At 46.0% G+C, this 23,013-nt stretch overlaps 2 protein-coding genes across 2 annotated transcripts in view; both read right to left on the reverse strand.

The window, feature by feature from the left end:
- Positions 1-947: 947 nt before the first annotated feature.
- LOC307031587 (uncharacterized protein) overlaps positions 948-23,013 on the reverse strand; it is a 98,875-nt gene continuing 76,809 nt past the window's right edge. The window contains exon 10 of the mRNA XM_079668806.1: positions 948-1,352. The gene's annotated coding sequence lies outside the window, so the exon portion shown is untranslated. The remainder of the gene's footprint in view (positions 1,353-23,013) is intronic.
- On the reverse strand, positions 4,206-15,515 carry LOC307032934 (uncharacterized protein). The gene is made up of 6 exons (XM_079671209.1): positions 15,331-15,515; positions 11,750-12,325; positions 11,576-11,701; positions 8,410-9,794; positions 7,898-8,023; positions 4,206-7,417 (listed from the first exon to the last, which is right to left on the reverse strand). The coding sequence occupies exons 2-6, from the start codon at positions 12,323-12,325 to the stop codon at positions 4,888-4,890; spliced, it is 4,743 nt and encodes a 1,580-aa protein (XP_079527335.1). The 5' UTR covers positions 15,331-15,515; the 3' UTR covers positions 4,206-4,887.

Raw genomic sequence — 23,013 nt, forward strand, 5'->3', positions numbered from 1 at the left:
TGTGTGTGTGTGTGTGTGTGTGTGTGTGTGTGTGTGTGTGTGTGTGTGTGTGTGTGTGTGTGTGTGTGTGTGTGTGTGTGTGTGTGTGTGTGTGTGTGTGTGTGTGTGTGTGTGTGTGTTGTGCCTCTGCCACAAGATGAAAGGTGTGTTTCTCTATGTGTTATCATAGAGAGAAAGGCTGGTTGTCCCTGACGACGGTGATCTGCGTGTTGCCTGGCAACAGCTAACAATGGCCCACCACCAGTGTTCTAGAATGTGGGCGTGGCCTAATGAAGGGGGGGGGGGGGGCTCTCTGCTGCTGCTGTGCGTCACCTGAGAGGAGATGTATACACAAGTTATTGAGCCGTTTCCGCTCTACATCCTGAACTCCTCCCTTCGATGCAATGCACTTCCGTTTTGGCGGACTGGGTTTGTTTTGCTAGCTAGCTCCGTTGTGCCGACAAAGCACTGATATCGCAGAGACAAAGAGGATATAACAATTACAACATGAAGAAAAGTGGTTCGGGAACTACGTGTGCGGTAGTTGGTTGCAATCACTCGAGAAAGCACCTGAACGAGTGGTTAGATAGAGAGTGCTACGACCACAAACCAGCACCCAGCACCCAGCCATGTTGTTCATTAAATACAGATAAACACAACAAATACTGCATGCATTGTATTTTTTAATATTATATATGAATATTTTCATAGTGATGTAATTGTGTGGGCTGCTTTTATATTTTAATTTGTAATACCTGTTAGGATTAAACATGTGATCTTTCTTGTTGAAGCCATTTCTTTAGTTTCCTCTCAACAATTAATTAATTCAGTGTTATTTATGTACAGTATGAGCTTAATATGAATGATGAACTGTGTTAAAAGAAATTGTAGCACTCTAAGGAACATATGAAATGCAATAATGCAATAACAGTGCAATAATGAAATTAAATTACATCAAACTTTATTTTCACTCAAACAGTACAGGCACATATGATATATTGCACAGCATAAAGAGATCATGTAAATTGTGCATTATGTAAACAACAGACAACTGTTGGCTCCTGTGGGCATGACCTAAATAAGGCAGTTTATTTTGGTTTTATGCTGGGCCACGTCGTCATGTTATCCTCCCAGTTTTGCACTGAATTCGGGTGGGGGAGAGTAACGCCATCTCCAGTCAAAGAAGTAGAATCGTGTTCCCAAGCTAGCATCACTGTTAGCATCGAAATCGCTGTGTTTACACCAGTGCCCGTCTGACTGTTTACATCGGTTTACACCGACAGACGCTGTGCAAAAGACTTCCGGCGGAAATGAAGTGCATTTGTGTAGTGTCATGGCGCTACCCGTGTTTTGGCGCGTAAACTTGTCTATTACTATTCATCAAAACTAAATATAACAAAGGCGATGAAGGCGGTGTTACATATGATCATCAAACCTCTCAAATGTTTTACTAACTCTGAGAAACTTTATATTTTCACTCGTTGAAGTTAAATGTCAGTTGGAACACTTTAGAATGTAGCCATCGCTCGATCACGTGATGATGAAGGACTGTGATTGGTGACAAAGGTTCCAGTTTCTTGTCGGTGACAAAGGGCCTTTCTCACTTCGGTTAAATGGAATCCTTGCGTCCCTCACTTGCGTCGTTTCCCAGTGTCTAGTCCCTCCCTCCAGGGAAGCATGGAGGGACGCAAGGAAACCACGAGAAGCAGGGAAATGAGTTTTAAGAGCAATGGGACGTCCTTTCCTCCGGAGCGTCACGTGAAGCGACGTCCGTTTGTGATGACGCCGCACAGCTGTTCCTCTGACAGCAACTCTGTCCCCGTTATTTTCACAAACACCCCTGCCACACATTTACTGACACAAACATTTGTATCATCTGTTGTAGACCCCAATAAATAAAAAGAGAAAGGCCCTTATTATGCCCAATCCCAAACCACTCCCTCGACCCTACCCCTCCGTGACGGAGTGAACTCCGTCTGTAGCCACACTCGCAGCTCAACGAGGCTCCCTCCTGTCAGATGGAGGGAGTAAATACAGCAGCAAGCTTTGGGACGGCCTTCCCTCTCTCCGGCAGAAAAAGGAAATGCCGTAACTGTATGTAACAACGGTTTCAAATCAGCATCTCTTGGACAAAAAGTTTAAATTAATAACTCAAATAAAACTCCAAACATCTTTCATTGCGTTTCAAAGCTCTTTTAGTTTTAAACCTGATGTTTATAAGCTTCTTAGTTTTTGCAACAGTCTGTAAATATACACAACTTTATAATAACATGCACACATTTACCGTTTTCTAGACTAAACACAGGTATGATCCTAAGTTAAAACATATGAGGTTATCATGAGGTTGTTAACATCTCAGTTTATCAGTGGATGTTTGCTGGAACTACTTGTAAACGGCTTGTTTCCTGACGGACACACACAGCGTGACTCCGGTCAGGTAGAGACCGGTCTCAAGTCAGCACCGCTGCAGACTCGCTGTTTGAGGGCTTGATAGCCCACTCCCCCTCCACACCGCTCCACATTCGTTGGTTTGGAACAGCCCTCAATATGGCGGACCCTCCGCGTGAACGCGCAAACGGAGGGGTAGGGTGTAGGGGTAGGGTGTAGGGGGCGGTTTGGGAATGGGCCTTAGCCCCGTGTTGAGTCTCAATGTTTATTTAATTAAATTATAAAGAAAAGAGGAATATTTTGGATGAAAAAGGCGTATTAATTTTTAACGGAAAACTCGAACAAATGTACGGAGCCCCCTAGGAAACATGGAGAAGAAAAATAAAATTATTTGAAAAAAATAAAATAAAAAATGTTTTGCTCGCAATACTTTTGCGAGACCTCGCAAAACTTTTCATTTAGCTCAATGTACTTCCTGGTCAGTTCGGCAACACAGAAACCACAACAATGGAGCGGTTCATCGATTTTACTTTGAGCTTGGGCTTAAATATAAAGATATTTCATCAGTGCTTGGCAATAGGCACGGGTTTCACACACATATATACACATATATATATATAAAGGGTTTCACACACATATATTCACATATATATAAAGGGTTTCACATAAGTGAAGACACCTCAAGAGAACACTCAGAGCGAGGGGACATGCACGTCCCTCTGAGCTGAGTTATTGACAGATTCGAATTTCGCGGATCAATAACTCATGAACATAACGTTGTAAAAATACAAACAACATGACTTTACAATCATAGCAAGGTAGACAACGAGCTACAGAGTCGTTTTTATCAGAACAGTTCGATACGCGCCTTCATCCGAGCTAAACATCAAGAATTGGTCACAATCTGCAGCTGGAGGAGGAGTGCTTAGGGACCGTCTGCAAACTGCAACGGGGTTTTGCGAAACATTTTTTTTCCTTCTCCATGTCCCCAGGGGGTTCCGTACAAACTTGATAATAGAAATAAATCATATTTTTGAAAACGTGTTCAGGGAAAATATTTCACAGAAAATATTTTTTAAATTATCTTGAGTTCAGAAAAAAAAACTTGATTTAAGTGGAATACTTTATAGAAAAAGGCGGTAATATATTGAATAAAAAGACATAACATTTGAATATTTTAGAGACTTTTTTTAATATTAGTGGTGAGATATGTATTTTTTTTGCCATTACACAAATTCAATGAGGAGAAATACACAATATAATAAAGTGTGTCTGGATGTGTGTGTGTGTGTGTGTGTGTGTGTGTGTGGCCATTTAATGGACCGCTGAGTCTTAATTAGTGTGTGTGTGTGTGTGTGTGTGTGTGTGTGTGTGTGTGTGTGTGTGTGTGTGTGTGTGTGTGTGTGTGTGTCTGGAGGCTCGTAATCCTCTCAGTCTCTTGAGGAGAACGTGAAGGACACGAGGAGGAAGAGAAGAGGGCTCCCTCTGCTGGTGAAAAATACGAACCTCAGAGTTTTGTTAAAAAATATTGGGAAGAAAAAGTCCAAATATTGTTTTAAAAATGGTCAAATTAAGTGTAACATTTCAAGAAAAGTTTAATATTCAGATTAAAAAAATGCAGTAAAATGTGTTGAAATATTTACAAAACAAATATGGCAGGACTAAAAGTCTTAAATCAAGAAAACAGTAAATTAAAGTTGAATATTTATAAGACAAAAGTAAACCCGTCAGAAATGTCATATCTTTTTAAATCGTGGAATATTTTAGAGAAAAGAAAGTCATGATATTTGAGAAAAATATTCAAAAGGGCCTGAAAAGAAGTTTATATTTATTAGGAATCACTTTCTGAACAAACCTTTATTGAACACATTCACACACTTACACAACAGGAAATTAAAACTTTATAAAAAAAACTTGTTTTAACTTTTACTCGACCCTTGATTTATTTTCAACACTTGCGAACCTGTGGTAAATGTAATGTATGGCTATTTCCCTCAAACTGCTGCAGGCTGCATTAATAAGAGAGTCGAACCAACCAATGAAAGAAATTCAGTGTTTATTCATTTTAAACCTCCCGATACATTTCCACCCTTGATAATCTACAGAGAACGATTGGAGACAAATGAGAATTTTTTTAGGGATGAAACCAAAAGTAAAAATGTCAACTTCTGTCATTTTATTCAGATATCTAAAAAAAAAAAAAAATTCAAGTTTTTAGGTCTGAAAAATCTCAGAATTTCTTACAAATTTTGACTTTTCTAAAATCTTTTTATTTTATTTTCACTTTTGGTCACATCCACAAACATGTGGCCCTGAAGAGAGATGATTGTTCAATAAAAAATGTTAACTTTTTATTTATTTCGCCCCTCTTTTTAAACTAACTTAACATTAAAAAATTAAGATAAAATCTCAGAGCCAGCCTCACGAAAGGTCGTCTGAACCGTCACATTTTAAATCAACACATTAACGAAGTAAAAAAAAACAGCTGTTCATTATTTGAATACATTTCAGGTATGTGTTCTACGTGGCAGAGTCTGAATGGGCGTCAATGGGTGAGTTTGAGTTCCACTGGTTCTCCACGTGATTGTCCGTCCGAGAGTTTTTTAGATGAGAGTCAATGGGGAGACTACTCTGCGAAAGAGCGTCAGTGGGGAACCTATTGTGGTGGTTTTGAGGCTTTGACTGGGAGTCAATGGTAGCCTCGGACTGAGAACTGCTTCTTTTACGTGGTGTTTGGAAGGTAGCGGCGGTTAAGGCTGTGTGGTTAAAGTGTGAGCTGGAAGGATGTGTGTTAATGGGGGAAAAGGGACTCGTATGATGCAAGTCAACGGGTGTCAGGCGCCCATGAGGCAATGCATCCCCATGATTGACTAACAACAATGCTTTGTTGTTCGTCAGTCCTTTAGAAGTTGTGCTGAAAGAGTGGAAGTCACCGGTAGATTCTGGACTTTTAGGATGCAAGTCAATGGGTGACCACCTGCCACTTGTAGCCGGTGTTAACACTGATCTTGAAAGCTTTTCTGACAATTTATCTCTCTTACTGGAAGAGTGGAAGTCAGCGGTATATTTGGGAATTTGAAGATGCCCGTCAATGGGTGATAACCTGGGAGCTGTGGTTGGCATTGAGTTATCTCTAGAAGTTGAAAGACTTTCTGGAAAGTTATCTGTCTTACTGGATGTTTGTAGGTCAACGGTAGATTTGGGACTTATAGGAGGCAAGTCAATGGGCGAATAGCTGCTTCTGGGAGCCGTTTTTACCTCCGAGCTAGCTCTAGAGGTTGAAAGACTTTCCAAAAAGTTATCTCTCCTACTTAAAGAGTGGAGGTCAGCGGTATGTTTTTGACTTTTAGGATGCAAGTCAATGGGCGAATAGCTGCTTCTGGGAGCCGTTATTACCTCCGAGCTAGCTCTAGAGGTTGAAAGACTTTCCAAAAAGTTATCTCTCCTACTTAAAGAGTGGAGGTCAGCGGTATGTTTTGGACTTTTAGGATGCAAGTCAATGGGCGAATAGCTGCTTCTGGGAGCCGTTATTACCTCCGAGCTAGCTCTAGAGGTTGAAAGACTTTCCAAAAAGTTATCTCTCCTACTTAAAGAGTGGAGGTCAGCGGTATGTTTTGGACTTTTAGGATGCAAGTCAATGGGCGAATAGCTGCTTCTGGGAGCCGTTATTACCTCCGAGCTAGCTCTAGAGGTTGTAAGATTTTCCAAAAAGTGATATCTCTTATTTGAAGAGTGGAGGTCAGCGGTATGTTTTGGACTTTTAGGATGCATGTCAATGGGTGACAACCTGTTGCTTGGAGCTGTTGATGGCGCATATCTACCTCTAAAGTTATCTCTCTTACTGGAAGAGTGGGAGTCAATTGGTGGGAATGCAGCGATGGATGAAACAAACACAGGCGGTGATTTGTCGTTACAGCAAACTCCTGAGAAATCTTCTCCACCCAGGCTGAAAGGATGGAGGTCAACGGGTGAAACATGACAGTAATCTGGTCTCAGAGTCTTATTCCTAGAGTCGGCGTTAGCTAGCTTATCATTGGACCATCCAGTCTTGGCCGTGTGGCATTCAAAGGGAGATAAAGAATTCACAGGATGCAAGTCAACGGTTGAAGATGAGGTTTCCTTTGCGGGGGGGATCAAGTTGAAATCCAGATGTGATAAGCAAGCAGCACTCGTGGAGCCAGTTTCAGAAGAAGAATAATGGGAATCAATGGGAGGTTTTTGACTCGTGGAATGGAAGCTGACTTTAGAAGAATGGGAGTCAATGGCTGAACTAGTGGAGGCCAGCTCTCCTCTCAGAGCCAGAGCGCTCGTGAAATGTTTTTTCAGCATTGAGATGGGCGGGATGGCGCGATTACCTTGAGACACGTCAATGGTGGGATTTGAATGGAGGTCAATGGGAGAAATCGGCGACAGGTGTGGACTCCCGGCGTCTTTGTGTTTTAATGGTGGCGGCGTGTTTCTGTTGTACGTCCGAACGGGACTCGCCTGTTTTAAGAGAGGCGGGACTTCCTTTTCTTTTAACCGCTCAAAATAAGTCAACGGGTGGGTGGCGTTACGATACGTCGGCGGGTCGAAGTCCCGATGATCGATATTGTCGTCCCTTAAAAAGCGATTTCTTCTGGAATCACGTGGCTCGAAGTTCAACGGGTTCAATTTAGCCGTATTGATTCCCTGCAGGTCGTTGAGGATCCTCGCTAACAAACGGCTGTCAGAAATCGACTTTCTTTTACGCTGAGAATTTGTGACCTCCGCGTCATCGGATAAATCGGGCGTTCTGATTGGCTCCTCGTCCAATGAGGACCCGCCCACTTCAAAGTTTTCCACATCGATGTCACTGTTGATGGCGATTGGATCCAGGATGTCGACGGGAAGATCGCCGATTTCACCGCTCAAAGCCCCACCCACTCCGGAGGGATGGACCAATGGGAGGGGAGGAAGGTCTGAGAAGTCAACGGTCTGCTGGCTGCTGATTGGACTGCTGCTGCAGCTGCTGTTGTTGTTGTTAGCCTCGTGGCTGCTATCGCTATCCAGCGTGATGATGACTGGAGAACTAAAGAAACAAAAACAGTTTATAGCATTTTAATTTGACAGATTATGACAACTCGTATTACAACAGCAGTCAAACAGTTAACGACTCTATATAATAATATAAGAATAATATCTGCGTTTCCATGTCGGCCTCGTATGGCCGAACGTCTATCTGATCGTGAACTGTAGCAGATACGACCGTTATCGTCCTCGTGTGGCCGGGGCTTAGGAGACGCCCAGAGTGAGTAAAGCTGTCATCAACGCAAAAGGGGCTACTCTGAAGAATATCAAATAAAAATCATATTCTGGATTTTTTACACTTTTTTGTTTACTAGATAATTCTCCATGTGTTCTTTCATAGTTTTGATGTCTTCAGTATTAATCTACAAACTAAAAAATAATACATATAAATAAAAACCTTCGAATGAGAAGGTGTGTCCAAACTTTTGACTGGTACTGTACATTATATATTTAGTTATATGTTAATGAATTTGTTTAGTACCTGCTGTGCTGGGTCTTGCGTTGGCGTTTCCTGCGGCGTTTCCTAGCGGGGGGGTGGGCTGCGTTGGGGAAGATGGTTCCCTCGTAGATGATCTCAACGCTGGGACTGCGATCCTCTCGTCTCCTGCTGGAGGACGACAAACAAAAATAAAAAAGATATTTTTCAAAATAAAAAAGATATTTTCTAAAATAAAAAAGATATAAAAAAGATATTTTTCAAAATAAAGATATTTTTCAAAATAAAGATATTTTTCAAAATAAAACAAATTTTTCAATTTTTTTTTTTCTAAATAAAAGAAATCTTGTTTTAACTTAAACAATAATTGTACATCACAAAAGAAAACAATTATTTTGGAAAACAAAACTATATTTTTTCTAAATAAAACAATTATTTTCCAAATTACTGTTTTTCTTTTTTTAAATCACTGTATTTTATTTTGAAAATCCACAAAATGTTGTATTTTGAAAATCCAATTCATTATTATTTTCCTTTCCTAAGCCCTGCCCCCTCACCTCTCCTTCCTCTCCTCGTCCTCCCGGCTCCTCCTCCGGCGCTCCTTGTCCTCCCGCGGCCGCCATGTCGGATCCTTCTCATCGCGGTCCAGATGGCGGCTTTTGTATTTCCTCTTCCCTCCCGGTTTCTCCCCGTGGTTTTCCATGGGGGAGGAAGAGGAAGAGGAGGATGAGGAAGATGATGACGAGCCGTCCCAGTGAGAATCCGGCGGGCTGGACTCGGCGCTGGAGGAGCGGCGGCGCATCATGGCGGGAAAAATAGAACGATTCGGGTTGAATAAAGTGCCGCTCGTCTTACTCTTCCTCCTCTTCGTCTTCTTCTTCTCTTTCCTGCCTCTCTCTGGGGACGACCACGAGCCGCCATCTTTGTTACAGCCAGTAACGGGAGGAGGGATTGTGGGAGATTGAGGAAGAGGAGGAGCGACGGCAGGAAGTTCCTCCTCTTCATCTTCCTTCTTCTTCTCCTCTTCCTCCTTCTTATCTTCCTCTTCCTCCTTCTTCTCCTCTTCTTCCTCACTATCTGACGTCAGTTGCACCAGCTCCGGCGTTCGTTCTGCCATCGGTTTCTTGTACCCAACGATCAAACACTCCTCTTCCTCTTCTCCCTCTTCATCCTTCCCTGCTGCCTCCTGATTGGCCGGGCTCAGAGAGTAGGAGGGGCCTGGCGTCTCGTCGTCCCACGCCGCCAAACTGAGGCAACTTCCTGTCGGGATTTCATCGTTTCCCGCCTCTTCTTCGTCCATTTCCTCCTCTTCGTCTTCTTCTGAAATAGCGATAACGGACCCGTCGCTGCTGTCGTCGTTTAGCTGCACGATAGCATCGTCCGGCGGCTCGTAAACCGCCTCTAAATCGTAGCTTTCCAACGCTAACGGCGAGCTTGCGAAGCTAACCATTTCGTGCAGGAAGTGGTTTGTTCGCGCCAAGAGGAAGGGGCGTAACTCTTCTTCTATGGTGTTTTGGTCCTCCAGGCCGTGTCGTTGAAGCCTCGCTGTAACGATTCTCTGCACGATATCCACTAAGGAGGTGTGAACACCGTAAAGCACCGTTAGCTCGCGGCGCAGCCAGGGGCGGAGCCTTTCCAAGGGGGCGGGGCTTAGGCGAAAGCTGTCGGCTGTGATGTCACGCGGCAGCAGCTCAGCGGAGACGCCGGCGACCCCGTGCACTCGCACGCCGAGGCGATAGAGCGAGCGCCGAAACGCCACGGTCTCTCGATCCCTGAGGCGCCGCACCGCCCCCCCGTCGCGCTGCAGGCGGCGGCGAGACACCAGGCGGGACGTCAGGCGGCGAGACGCACGGTCGCCGGGGGCAACCGGGGGGTCGCCGGGGGGGACGAGGCCCGACAGACCCTCGAAGATAACGCCTCGATCTAACGCCTCGTCAACGTCCTGCAACGAGAGAGAGAGAGAGAGAGAGAGGGGGGGGGGGAGAGAGAGAGAGAGAGAGAGAGAGAGAGAGAGAGAGAGAGAGAGAGAGAGGTTAGTTTATCTAGGAGTAGTTACTTGATCCTGATTGGTCCACATCGTTGGCTCTTTAATTGCTGCAACAACGTGGACCTGTTTCTGCAACGAGAGAGAGGCGTATACTGAGACTGCTCTGATCTCACGTGTTCTAATCTAAACTCACTAAACTCACCTCTTCAGACCTGCTCTTAATCTGTCATGTTGTGTTTGATATGTTTCAGTTGTGCTGATGTCTTTGGGTAGAGGTATAGGTTCAGGTTCACACTGGAGGCAGCTTGGCTGGTGATTGACCCGTCTCTTTCTTTGATTTGAAGCCGGTTACCGCTGGTATTAAAAACACGTTGTCGAATGGTTAGGTGGCGCGAAAGTCTGTAGTGAACGCTCCGCAGCAAACACAGCTGTTGCTTTTCACCCAAAGACAACCGCCTCACGAAACGCTGTGTCGTAGCATCAATAAACTAAACTGTTTAACTGAAGTGCTTGTGAAAATACCACAGGACCATTTAAAAAAAAAAAAGCAATATTTTGAGTGGCCCGAGCGGCAAGTAGAAAATATGTCCCGCTGCCCGGGGTCTGAACAGCTTCCTGGCAGCGGGGCATTCATAATGTGGAGCCCTGAGAGAGAGGTCACGAGAGAGAGGTCATGAGAGAGAGGTCATGAGAGAGAGGTCACGAGAGAGGTCACGAGAGAGAGGTCACGAGAGAGAGGTCACGAGAGGGAGGTCACGAGAGGGAGGTCACGAGAGAGAGGTCACGAGAGAGGTCACGAGAGAGAGGTCACGAGAGGTCACGAGAGAGGGGTCACGAGAGAGAGGTCACGAGAGGGAGGTCACGAGAGAGGTCACGAGAGAGAGGTCACGAGAGGGAGGTCACGAGAGAGAGGTCACGAGAGAGGTCACGAGAGAGAGGTCACGAGAGAGAGGTCACGAGAGAGGTCACGAGAGAGAGGTCACGTTTTGATGGTTCATTTCTCTGATCGTCTCTTTACGCTGCGACGCAAACATTCCCCACACTGGGATCTTTATCTAACCTGCATGTTGGGACGTGTACACAGTCTGAGGTCATTGATCATGTTATTGATCTGAGGTTATTGATCAGAGGTCATTGATCTGAGGTCATTGATCAGGTTATTGATCTGAGGTTATTGATCAGAGGTCATTGATCTGAGGTCATTGATCAGGTTATTGATCTGAGGTTATTGATCAGAGGTCATTGATCAGGTTATTGATCTGAGGTTATTGATCAGAGGTCATTGATCTGAGGTCATTGATCTCAGGTCATTGATCTGAGGTCATTGATCAGAGGTCATTGATCAGGTTATTGATCTGAGGTTATTGATCAGAGGTCATTGATCTGAGGTCATTGATCAGGTTATTGATCTGAGGTTATTGATCTCAGGTCATTGATCTGAGGTCATTGATCTGAGGTCATTGATCAGAGGTCATTGATCAGAGGTCATTGATCAGAGGTTATTGATCAGAGGTTATTGATCTGAGGTCATTGATCTGAGGTCATTGATCTGAGGTCATTGATCTCAGGTCATTGATCTCAGGTCATTGATCTGAGGTCATTGATCAGAGGTCATTGATCTCAGGTCATTGATCAGAGGTCATTGATCTGAGGTCATTGATCAGACACAGTAGTTTTAGAAAGAGGACCTTCGGTCTCTCTGTTTCAGGGAGGGATGCAGTGACCGTGATATTTACCCGTCGTTGCTCCTCGCTCTCCTCTTCCTCCTCGTTGTCCTCCATCCTGACTGGTCTAGAGTTGATGTACCACTCCCAAACCCCTCCTCTTCCTCCTCTTCCTCCTCTTCCTCCCCTCTCGCTATCCCCCCTCCTCCTCCTCCTCCTCACTGCCTCCCCCCCCCCTCCCCCCTCCCCCTCCTCCCTCCTCTGCCTCCTCAGCATCAACCTCATCTGGTGGTCGTTCCTCGCTGCAGACGCCATGGCGGCCACCATGGCGACGGTGGCGGCCACGCTGCTGCTGGCGGGCGTGGGGGGACGCAGAGTGTATTCCTTGAAGTCGTCTTCAGCGAGGACGGAGTGCAGGATGGAGGCGAAGGGCTGCTTGCAGAGCGGGCACTCGGCCTTGCTGTGAGACCACTCCTGGATGCAGGGGAAGCAGAACCGGTGCAGGCAGCGGTCCAGATACGCCAAGTTGTTAAACCGGTCCAGGCAGATGGGACACTTTGAGTCTGGAGACGCCTCCTCTGGCACCGGAAGAGACGAGGAGGAGGAGGAGGAGGAGGCGAGAGGAAGAGGAGGAGGAGGAGGAGGAGGTGAGGATGAAGAGGGAGTGGGAGTATTGGGGGTGCTTTTCTTCTTCCTCCTGCTGCTGCTGCGAACGCCTCGGCTTCGCTCCTCTTCCTCCACAGGTTCAGTACTTCCTGTCGTTGAAGCCGCCGTGTTGTTGTCTCGAATACGAACGCGCAGCTTCATCCTGGTGGGCGCCATCTGCTGGAGACACACGGGATTAAGAGTACACTTCATAGATATGGCACAGGGTGTGGGTTTGAAAAGAATATCTCCAGGGCCCAGGAGTTCAACACTTTTAATCTCAATCAGATTTTGAAATCCCATGTTTTGTGATCCAGGATCAGACAAGTCGGACAGATGTTGTCTCTGGAGTTCAAAGCAATTCAGGATCAGCCTGATCCAGATTCAGACTTCTCAAGATGACTAGATCCTGAATATCAGTGCTTTAATCCTACCGATCGCCATCTAGTGGATATGAAAAGAAATACAAGGAAGACAAGAGACCACATTGCAGAGACATCTATAATGTCTAATTCTATTTTTTTAATTTGAAAGCCGATTAACCCAGCTTCCCCAAATTTCTTTCTTTTTGGTGTCTATATACGCCGGGATCCGGAGTCATGGATGATCCTGCGGTCCTGTGTCATGGATCGCGAGTCCTGGATCTTGAGTCGTGGCTGTGGTCCTGGATCATAAGTCCTGGATGGATATCCTCGTGAATTTTGGGCTAAAAATTGGGCTATATAAATAAACATTGATTGATTGATTGATTGAAGGTGATGACAGATGATGGACTTTTTTACTTTAATCTAAATTACATTTGTGATTGACATCCTTTGTTGTGATACTTTTATGAGCATAAACATTTGTGTCATCAACATTTGGTTGAAAACTAAATAGGCCACCACAAACGTGAGCAAAAATGGAAAAGTAAAATGTATTTCCCATGAAGGCTAAAAATTGTGTATTATTTCAGTTAACAAACTTTGCCATCTTATTTCAATTGAAACATATTTCTAAATAGATTATACAGTACATGTTGCTCTGGTAATCCACTGGAAATCCACCCCTCTGGTGGGATCAGGAGGATCCAGTTTTTTGGGATCAAACTGATCCCAATCCTGTGTTGTCGGTTTGAACTACCCGTTTTGAAGATTTGATCCAGATTAAAGCTTGTATTGGATTTCCTGATCTGATCAGATCTCAAAGTTATCCTAATCCTGTTTTTTGGTTTTGAATTCCCCAAAATCCAGATCTGATCTGATCAGATAGGGATTCAAAGTGTTGAACTCCTGGGCCCTGGAAACTAGACATGGCAAATCCGGATCCTTTGACGGACTCCGAGTCTTCTGAGTCAGTCATTGAAGAGATCCGGATCATACGAGTCCTTTGAGTCATATGAGTCAGCATCGCCAAGAGCGTAGAAATCCTACCGGTGAACCCGAAAACTTGTTGCATTTCACGAGAATATTTGACTAACGTTACATTAACCTCCGCTGCACAGCGTCTTTTGCTTTAATAAAAAATGTTGATAACAAAAAAAAGGGTTATTCTGCGATTTGGAGAATCTGAGTCTGCTGGGTCTCTGGATCTGCTGCGGTTACGGCTCTGAGTCCGTCGTGCATAAAAGCCGCGGGAAGTAGGGGTGCTGGAGGCGGGGCTGCGAATGGTGTACATTTGAAAAACTTCATGTTACTGTTGTTGAAATCTCTCCCCACCTTTGTCCGCACCCCTTAAGTAAAATGACTTCCCAGTTCCCACGGCTATGCTCGTGCATGGCGAGCCTGGATCTCTGGATCTGCTACGGTTACCGCTCCTCTGAGTCCCCACGAGTCTGCAGGAAGTTGCACTGATCCGCGTCTCCTGAGCCAAACGATAACTTCTGGCAGCTATCCTACTTGTCTAAGTCTAGGCAGATGGACTGGGGTAAGTTGTAATGTGATTTGACATGTTATAAGGAGAGTAGCGGGTGAAGCAATTTATAGTTTTAATTTGTACGTCACCAGGTGTAGGACTCAAAGGACTCGGGTTAATGGAGAGGGGAGACTCGTCACGACCAGCTTATTACTAGGATCCGGGTTAATGATCCGGATTAATCAGGACTCGCCCACCCCTACTGGAAACAGACCTGAGATCAGATCAAACTGTATGCACCAGGTAAACAAAGGAATACATAGGGCTATGAAAATGATATACAGAGAAGAATATAGTGCTTTATTACACAGGTTAGTAGAATACTGGTTTCTGATTGGTCCATCTGGAGGTTATTAATACCCAATAGCACACCGCTGCTGAGCTAACTGACTGTTACTAAAGGGAGAGAAGGAAGTAAACACTAGACTTTAAATGTATCTCAGACGGTCTAGATAAGCTTTTCAAACATATGAAATACTGGAGGGTCTTTCTCTTTGATTTATTCTGTAGTAAAATGACTTTATTTCAGATTTAAAGCTTAACATCAGATCATTTGACAGCAGGGAAGGTCAGTGATCACACCCTCTCTCTGGCATTGGGTTATATATCCAGTTTTTAAATGGCTCTCTGTTTTAAACCACACCTTAATGTGAGTGCTGCTGTGGGACTAATGAAGGATTTCTGATTTCTACTTTCAGTTTGGGAACGTAGTACTGACCCAGCTTTGTGTTGATAAAGAGTATGAGTGTTACCTGCAGCAGGTGAACAACACAGTGACTGAGGTGTAAACAAACAGATGTAAACAGAGATGTAAACAAAACACAGATGTAAACAGGGGATCTGACCGCATGTCCTTCTCTCTCTGCACCAGAACAAGCTAGCAGAAGGCTAAGCTAGGAATTAGCATATTTTTATTTCCTGTTCTCACTTTATGATTTCTGGGTTTAACTTCTGTGTGTTTCAGCTCAAACTCAGACAGAGGAGGGGGAGGAGCTACAGGAAGTATAATGTGGATGTTATGAAGTAGTGAGAACACTCAACTCACATCAGAACCTAGTATTATTTTAACTATTTAGCATTAACATATAACACTTTCTTTTATAATCTTTATATTTGTGACCTTCTCTTCCAACCTGTGTCCTCATCTCTGCACCAGCAGACCCACAGGAGACCCTTTGTGTTAAAAACTGGACAAAAACCCGGTTCTGATTCTGACATTAGAGACGAATATTGGCTGTTAGCCGGTTAGCTCCTGTTAGCTCGGCGTTAGCATGTTAGCTTCTCTGTACCTGATTAGCACCGCTTCTCCGCCCGGTTCTCTCTCTCTTCTCTCCTGGGTCTTCTTCCCTCTCCCCCGGGTCTCTCTCCTCCTTCTCACCGTCACAGGCTCCGGTTTTCCGGTCCTTTTCACGCAAATTCTCCCGGTAGAAACGGAGACATTTCACAAACACAGCTGGATCTATAGAGCTGCCGCGGTGGCTGATGGGAAAGTGATTTTTTTTGTGTTGTTGGGTCAGAGATCGTGTGTTTGGAGAGATGACGCACTCTCCTTAGTATAATGATCACGTTATTACCATATATTATTATGTTATAACAACATATTTTAATCTCATAATGATATATTTTCATGTTATAACAACATCCTTTAACGTTATAACATGATATGTTAACGTTAAAACGTGTTATTTTAGTGATATTTTAACTTTATAATAACATATTTCAGCGAATTCACGTGAATTTGTCACAATATTAAAAGATATAGTGGCTTTATACCATATTTTCATGTTACAACGAGATATTTTCATGTTATAATGATATCTTTTTGTGTAATAATGTGATATTGTCACAGTACAACATATATGTTGACTTATATGTTAGTGTTATAATGAGATGTATTCACAACCTTTCTCTTGCGTTAGGTCATACCCCCTTCCCATACTATTTTCGGTCAAAATTGACCAGTGTGTTTTGCACAGTGATATCTCAAAGCAAGTAGAATCAAGGGGTGACAGACAGAATGACAGCAGGGGTGAATTTCATGTTATAATTATGCAGTAAGTTCAAAGATAGTGCTTACTGTACATTACCGTATATCATAAAAATGCTTGCCACGTAGGCTGTGTTTACTAGAGATGGAAATGCTTTAGTTGGTGTTGGGGCCTCTCCCTCGGGCGCCTCTCCCTCGGGGGCCTCTCCCTCAGGGGCCTCCCCCTCTGGCGCCTCTCCCCTCCTCTCAAAGGTGAGCAAGGCACACATATAACTGCATGAGAGCCAGTAATGGAGACGCATTTACTGCGAGAAAGGGAGAGGTTTGTGTTCCTCGAGGGCCACAGAGCTCTCACCTGTGAGAAGGTATCATACATTGCATCATACAGCGCGAGAAAGGGAGAGGTTCCCGTAACTTAAAGTACATTGTTCTGTCTGTCTGTGTGTGTGTGTGTGTGTGTGTGTGTGTGTGTGTGTGTGTGTGTGTGTGTGTGTGTGTGTGTGTGTGTGTGTGTGTGTGTGTGTGTGTGTGTGTGTGTGTGTGTGTGTGTGTGTGTGTCACTGTGAATGAATCAAAGTAAATATATAAGTGGTCATGAACACATCTGTCCATCAGACAGAGGGCTGCTGTGCCTCCTGTCATCATTAATGGACGTCTCTTTAAAATGACCGCTCAGAGGAGAGGAGTTCTCATTTCTCTAACCGCCTGCTGCTTCCCCTCCTCTCTCCTCGGTTCCCCTCCTCTCTCCTCGGTTCCCCTCCTCTCTCCTCGGCTCCCCTCCTCTCTCCTCGGTTCCCCTACTCTCTCCTTGGTTCCCCTCCTCGGCTCCTCCGCTCGCATCTCCTGTGGGCGGGACTAAGTCTCGAGGATAGGAGTCGAGGAAAGGAGTCGAGGAGGGGAGTTAGAGAAATGAGAAAGGGCCCTAGTGAACTGGAGCAGAAACAAAAAAACAGGAAGTGGTTTCACTGCTCGGGCAGAAGAAGAAGAAGAAGAAGGATAAGAGGAAGAAGAAGAAGAAGAAGAAGAAGAAGAAGAAGAAGAAGAAGAAGAAGAAGAAGAAGAAGAAGAAGAAGAATGACTAAGTAACCCTGAACACATGTAATACTTCCAGATATGAAAGAGGGATGAAGGATCATGTTGAATAGATGAGAAGAAATGGGGTTTATAAAAACAGTGAAAAGGTGATGAGCGATATCTCTCTCTCTGAAGGTCTGTGTGTTTCTGTAAGTAATAACTTATAACTACTAAAGAGTTCTGCTCTGTGTCCTTTAGATTATCTTTATGATCATTAGATTATCATTATGATCATTAGATTATCTTTATGATCATTAGATTATCATTATGATCATTAGATTATCTTTATGATCATTAGATTATCTTTATGATCATTAGATTATCTTTATGATCATTAGATTATCATTATGATCATTAGATTATCATTATGATCATTAGATTATCTTTATGATCATTAGATTATCATTATGATCATTAGATTATCTTTATGATCATTAGATTATCATTATGATCATTAGATTATCTTTATGATCATTAGATTATCTTTATGATCATTAGATTATCATTATGATCATTAGATTATCTTTATGATCATTAGATTATCATTATGATCATTAGATTATCTTTATGATCATTAGATTATCATTATGATCATTAGATTATCATTATGATCATTAGATTATCTTTATGATCATTAGATTATCATTATGATCATTAGATTATCATTATGATCATTAGATTATCTTTATGATCATTAGATTATCATTATGATCATTAGATTATCTTTATTGTGGTGGCTGTCCATTTCCAGCCGCCTCCTTGGGGATGTTTTCCCTTTGCCTGTTGTGTGGGCGTGGTGGCTGTCACTCTGGCTCCCGGCTCACTTGCTGCAATCAGCTGTTCACCCTCACACCTGATTCTCATCAGCCATCTACAACGGCATATCAGCAGAGGCTCCACAACCTGTCGGCGCCAGATCGTTGTTAAACCACAGTGGTAAACCTCCAGGCTACTCAGCATTATCAGCTACCTTATTTCTGGATGTTCTGACGCTAACGTGTTTTCTTCCTGTGCTCCAGGATCATTCTCTGACCGCCGTGTTGTCGTCACCAGCCTCCACTTCCTCGCCACTCCTGCCGGATTATCCTTCCCGCACCTTTTGTTCACTAATAAACCCTTTTTGAACACTCTGCCGTGTCCTGCGTTTGGGTCCTCTCAGATATCGTAACAGAACGATCTGGCAGCATGGACCCAGCGGACACAGGCCACCAGTCCAAGACTGCGGACGAACTCAGCCAAGCCCTGGCCAGTCAAGGCGCTCTCGTGGGGCATCACGCTGTGGTTCTCCGTGAGGTAGTGGAGACTCTCCGGAACCTCTCCGCTAACGTGCAAAGGATCGACACGCAAGTAGAACTGCTCACCACACAGTATTGTCCTCCGCAGCCCGCTGCACAGCCGGCAGCCCCTCCTCCCGCTCCTGCCGCACCTCTCTATCAGCTACGAGAGGCCGTCATTCCCACACCGGAGCGATACGCTGGAAATTTGGGGATTTGTAGAGCCTTTTTGTTCCAGTGTACATTAGTTTTTGAGCAGCAGCCCAGTACTTATCATACAGATGGGGCTAGGGTAGCATACGTAATGAGTCTGTTGAAGGGGAGTGCTTTAGATTGGGCTACAGCTGTTAGGGAGAGCCAGCCACACATTTGCTTATCATTTGATACTTTCATTTCCGAAATGAAAAAAGTTTTTGATCACCCGGTACGAGGGAGGGACGCTTCCAGGCGCCTTCTTTCTCTCCGGCAGGGCTCCCGTAGTGTAGCCGAATTTTCAGTTGAGTTTAGAACAGTTGCTGCAGACTCAGGCTGGAATAACGAGTCATTGCAGGATATTTTGCTTCAGGGGCTGAACGAAGCAATTAAAGACGAGCTAGCTGCTAGGGATGATCCAGTTAGCTTGGATAATTTAATTGCCACAGCTATCAAGATTGATAATCGCCTCAGAGAGAGACGTAGGGATAGGAATAGCCGTCACCCCAATCCCAGCTTCTCCTCACCTGATCCCCAAATTGGGACTGCCACTGCCCCAATCTCCAGATCCTTCCCGATTCCTTACACGGCCTCACCCCCAGAAGACGAGCCCATGCAAGTGGGAAGGGCCCGCCTCTCACCATCTGAGCGTGCTAGAAGGATCCAGGCTGGGGAATGTGTTTATTGCAGCCAAACTAGCCATCTCGTTTCCTCCTGTCCTAATCTGCCAAAAGGTCAGGCTCGTCAGTAGGTGTGGGGATTCTGGCGAGCCCTTCCTCCTCTCTCAACCCCCGACCCAGAACGCAGCTAGAAGCCGTGCTTTGCTGCAACCAACAGTTCCTACCTCTGCTCGCTTTAGTGGACTCGGGGGCGGACGAGAATTTTTTGGACATTAATATTGCAGTTCAGGCAGGAATTCCCTCCGAAGTGTTAGATTCACCTCTTAATGCTAATGCTCTTAATGGTAAATTCCTGGCCCAAGTCACTCACCGCACCTTGCCAGTAAACCTCATTCTGTCTGGAAACCATCGTGAGGTTATTCAGTTTCACCTAATTTCCTCACCTCATGCCCCCATAGTGTTGGGCCATCCCTGGTTAAGAACACACAACCCCCAGATTAATTGGGTAACTGGCAAAATCCTTAGTTGGAGTTGTTTTTGTCTATCCTCATGCCTGCAGTCTGCCCTACCGCCTGCAGAGACTGCCACTCCACCACCCAAGATCGAGCCGCCTGACATGTCATCTGTCCCCACTGAATATCATGACCTGGGAGAAGTGTTCAGTAAACAGCGAGCTCTTTCTCTTCCCCCTCATCGACCCTACGACTGTCCCATTGACCTTCTTCCCGGGGCCCCTCTGCCTTCCTCCCGTCTGTTCAACCTGTCTCGCCCTGAGAGGAAATCCATGGAGAGTTACATCCATGACTCCCTGGCTGCCGGTGTCATCCGCCCATCCTCCTCCCCGGTCGGAGCTGTTTTTTTCTTTGGGTCCAAGAAGGACCGCTCACTGCGGCCCTGCATTGATTACAGGGGTCTTAATACCATCACTGTAAAAAACAGATATCCATTACCCCTCATCAACTCTGCCTTTGAACCCCTCCAGGAAGCCACAATTTTTTCCAAACTGGATCTCCGCAATGCCTACCACCTCGTCAGAATCCGAGAAGGGGACGAGTGGAAGACGGCCTTTAACACACCACTCGGTCACTTCGAGTATCTGGTAATGACTTTTGGACTGATGAATGCCCCAGCAGTTTTCCAGTCGATGGTTAACGATGTGCTCCGTGACCTCCTCAACCGATCAGTTTTCGTCTACTTGGATGACATCCTTATATTCTCTCGTAACCAGGAGGAACACATTATCCATGTCAGGCAGGTGCTGCAGAGACTCCTGGAAAACAGACTCTTTGTGAAGGCGGAGAAATGCGCATTCCATGTCAACACAGTCTCATTCCTGGGCTACATCGTTGAGGGAGGAAAGATTAGGGCCGACCCTGAGAAGATCCAAGCAGTGGCAGGGTGGCCAAAACCAACCTCAGTGAAACAGCTTCAACAGTTTCTTGGTTTCGCCAATTTCTATCGGCGCTTCATCAGAGACTACAGCAGAGTGGCGGGCCCTTTAACCAGACTCACTTCCCCTACAACTGGCTTTTCCTGGACCCCAGAGTGCGATGCAGCCTTCTCGGAGCTAAAGAGACTCTTCACCACTGCCCCTGTGCTCATCCACCCTGATTCCTCTCGCCAGTTCGTTGTGGAGGTTGATGCCTCCAACACCGGGGTAGGCGCAGTTCTTTCCCAGCGCTCGGAAAGAGACCAAAAATTACACCCTTGTGCATTTTTCTCCCGCCGCCTCACTCCAGCTGAGAAAAACTATGACGTGGGTAACAGAGAGCTGCTGGCTATCAAACTTGCCCTAGAGGAGTGGAGACACTGGCTGGAGGGAGCTGAGCTCCCTTTTATTGTATGGACAGACCACAAAAACTTGGCTTACATCCAAACTGCCAAGCGCCTTAACTCCCGTCAGGCTCGATGGGCTCTGTATTTCGGTCGCTTCTCATTCACCCTTACCTACCGCCCAGGGTCACGGAACCTCAAGCCGGACGCTCTCTCTCGCCAGTTTGCTTCCGAAGAACCAGCTGCCGGTCCAGACACCATCCTGCCTGCCTCCTGCGTGGTAGCGGCTGTTACTTGGGAGATTGAGTCACTTGTTAAGGAGGCTCAGCGGGCGCAGCCTAACCCAGGTAACTGCCCAGCTAATAATCTCTTTGTGCCTATCTCTGTCCGCTCCAAGGTCCTGCAGTGGGCACACGCCTCCCGTCTCTCGTGTCATCCTGGTGTCCATCGCACACTGTTTATCCTCAGACAGCGGTTCTGGTGGCCTTCCATGGCTCAAGACACCAGGGTCTTTGTTGCTGCCTGTACAGTATGTGCCCGCGCCAAGTCCTCCCACCAACCTCCCTCTGGTCTGCTTCGCCCGCTGCCAGTACCTAGTCGCCCTTGGTCGCATGTGGCCTTGGATTTTGTTACTGGACTTCCACTCTCACAAGGTAATACCATCATCCTAACTATTGTGGACAGATTTTCCAAGATGGTACACTTTGTTGCTCTCCCCAAGCTTCCCACAGCCCGAGAGACTGCAGATCTTCTGGTCAACCACGTTGTTCGACTACATGGAATCCCCACCGACATCGTTTCTGACCGGGGTCCCCAGTTCATTTCCCACGTTTGGAAAGTCTTCTGTCGGGCTCTGGGAGCATCGGTGAGCCTGTCGTCGGGTTATCATCCTCAAACAAACGGGCAAACGGAACGGGCCAACCAGGACCTGGGAGCGGCTCTCCGCTGTGTGGCTTTCAGGAACCCCTCTTCATGGTGCCCACATCTGCCATGGATCGAATATGCCCACAACTCCCTGTCAAATGCAGCCACAGGTATTTCACCTTTTCATTGTGCCATGGGTTTTCAACCACCCCTGTTTCCAGCACAGGAAGAGGAAGTTGCTGTTCCTTCCATTCAGACCCACCTTCGACGCTGTCGTAAGGTGTGGAAGGACACCCGAGCCGCCCTGCTCCGTTCCGCTGCCTGCAACCGCCTCATCGCAGACCGTCACAGGACCCCGGCCCCCAACTACTTACCAGGTCAGAGTGTTTGGCTTTCCTCCAAAGACCTCCCACTCAAGACAGAGTCTAAAAAACTCACGCCACGTTATGTCGGCCCCTTCATCATCGACTCTGTTGTTAACCCATCTGCAGTCAAGCTCAAGCTTCCCCCACACATGAAGGTTCACCCTACTTTTCATGTTTCTCTGCTAAAACCTGTTGCCAGCAGCTCCTTGTCTCCTCCAGTGACTCTTCCCCCACCCCCCCGCATCATCGATGGTCACCCAACCTACACCGTCAGGCGATTGTTGGACGTTCGTCGCCGTGGAAGGGGATTCCAATATCTCGTGGATTGGGAGGGCTATGGCCTGGAGGAGAGGTCTTGGGTTCCCCGGCGAAACATCGACGACGCGTCCCTGGTACGGGACTTCCACCGGGATAACCCTGGTAGACCTGGTAGACCAGGTAGGCCGCCTGGAGGCGTCCCTTAAGGGGGGGGTACTGTGGTGGCTGTCCATTTCCAGCCGCCTCCTTGGGGATGTTTTCCCTTTGCCTGTTGTGTGGGCGTGGTGGCTGTCACTCTGGCTCCCGGCTCACCTGCTGCAATCAGCTGTTCACCCTCACACCTGATTCTCATAGCCATCTACAACGGCATATCAGCAGAGGCTCCACAACCTGTCGGCGCCAGATCGTTGTTAAACCACAGTGGTAAACCTCCAGGCTACTCAGCATTATCAGCTACCTAATTTCTGGATGTTCTGACGCTAACGTGTTTTCTTCCTGTGCTCCAGGATCATTCTCTGACCGCCGTGTTGTCGTCACCAGCCTCCACTTCCTCGCCACTCCTGCC

Source organism: Notothenia rossii (assembly GCF_949606895.1).
Source record: "Notothenia rossii genome assembly, chromosome: 3".
NCBI lineage: Eukaryota > Metazoa > Chordata > Actinopteri > Perciformes > Nototheniidae > Notothenia > Notothenia rossii.

What these genes read in the sequence shown, in the direction of transcription:
- LOC307032934 (XM_079671209.1), bottom strand. Translation starts at nt 12,325, where the DNA reads ATGGCGCCCACCAGGATGAAGCTGCGCGTTCGTATTCGAGACAACAAC. An exon ending in AGAGCGAGGAGCAACGACGG is followed by an intron (nt 9,795 to 11,575) that starts GTAAATATCACG and finishes CTCTCGTTGCAG; the next exon opens with GACGTTGACGAGGCGTTAGA. An exon ending in GACGAGGAGAGGAAGGAGAG is followed by an intron (nt 8,024 to 8,409) that starts GTGAGGGGGCAG and finishes GTCGTCCTCCAG; the next exon opens with CAGGAGACGAGAGGATCGCA.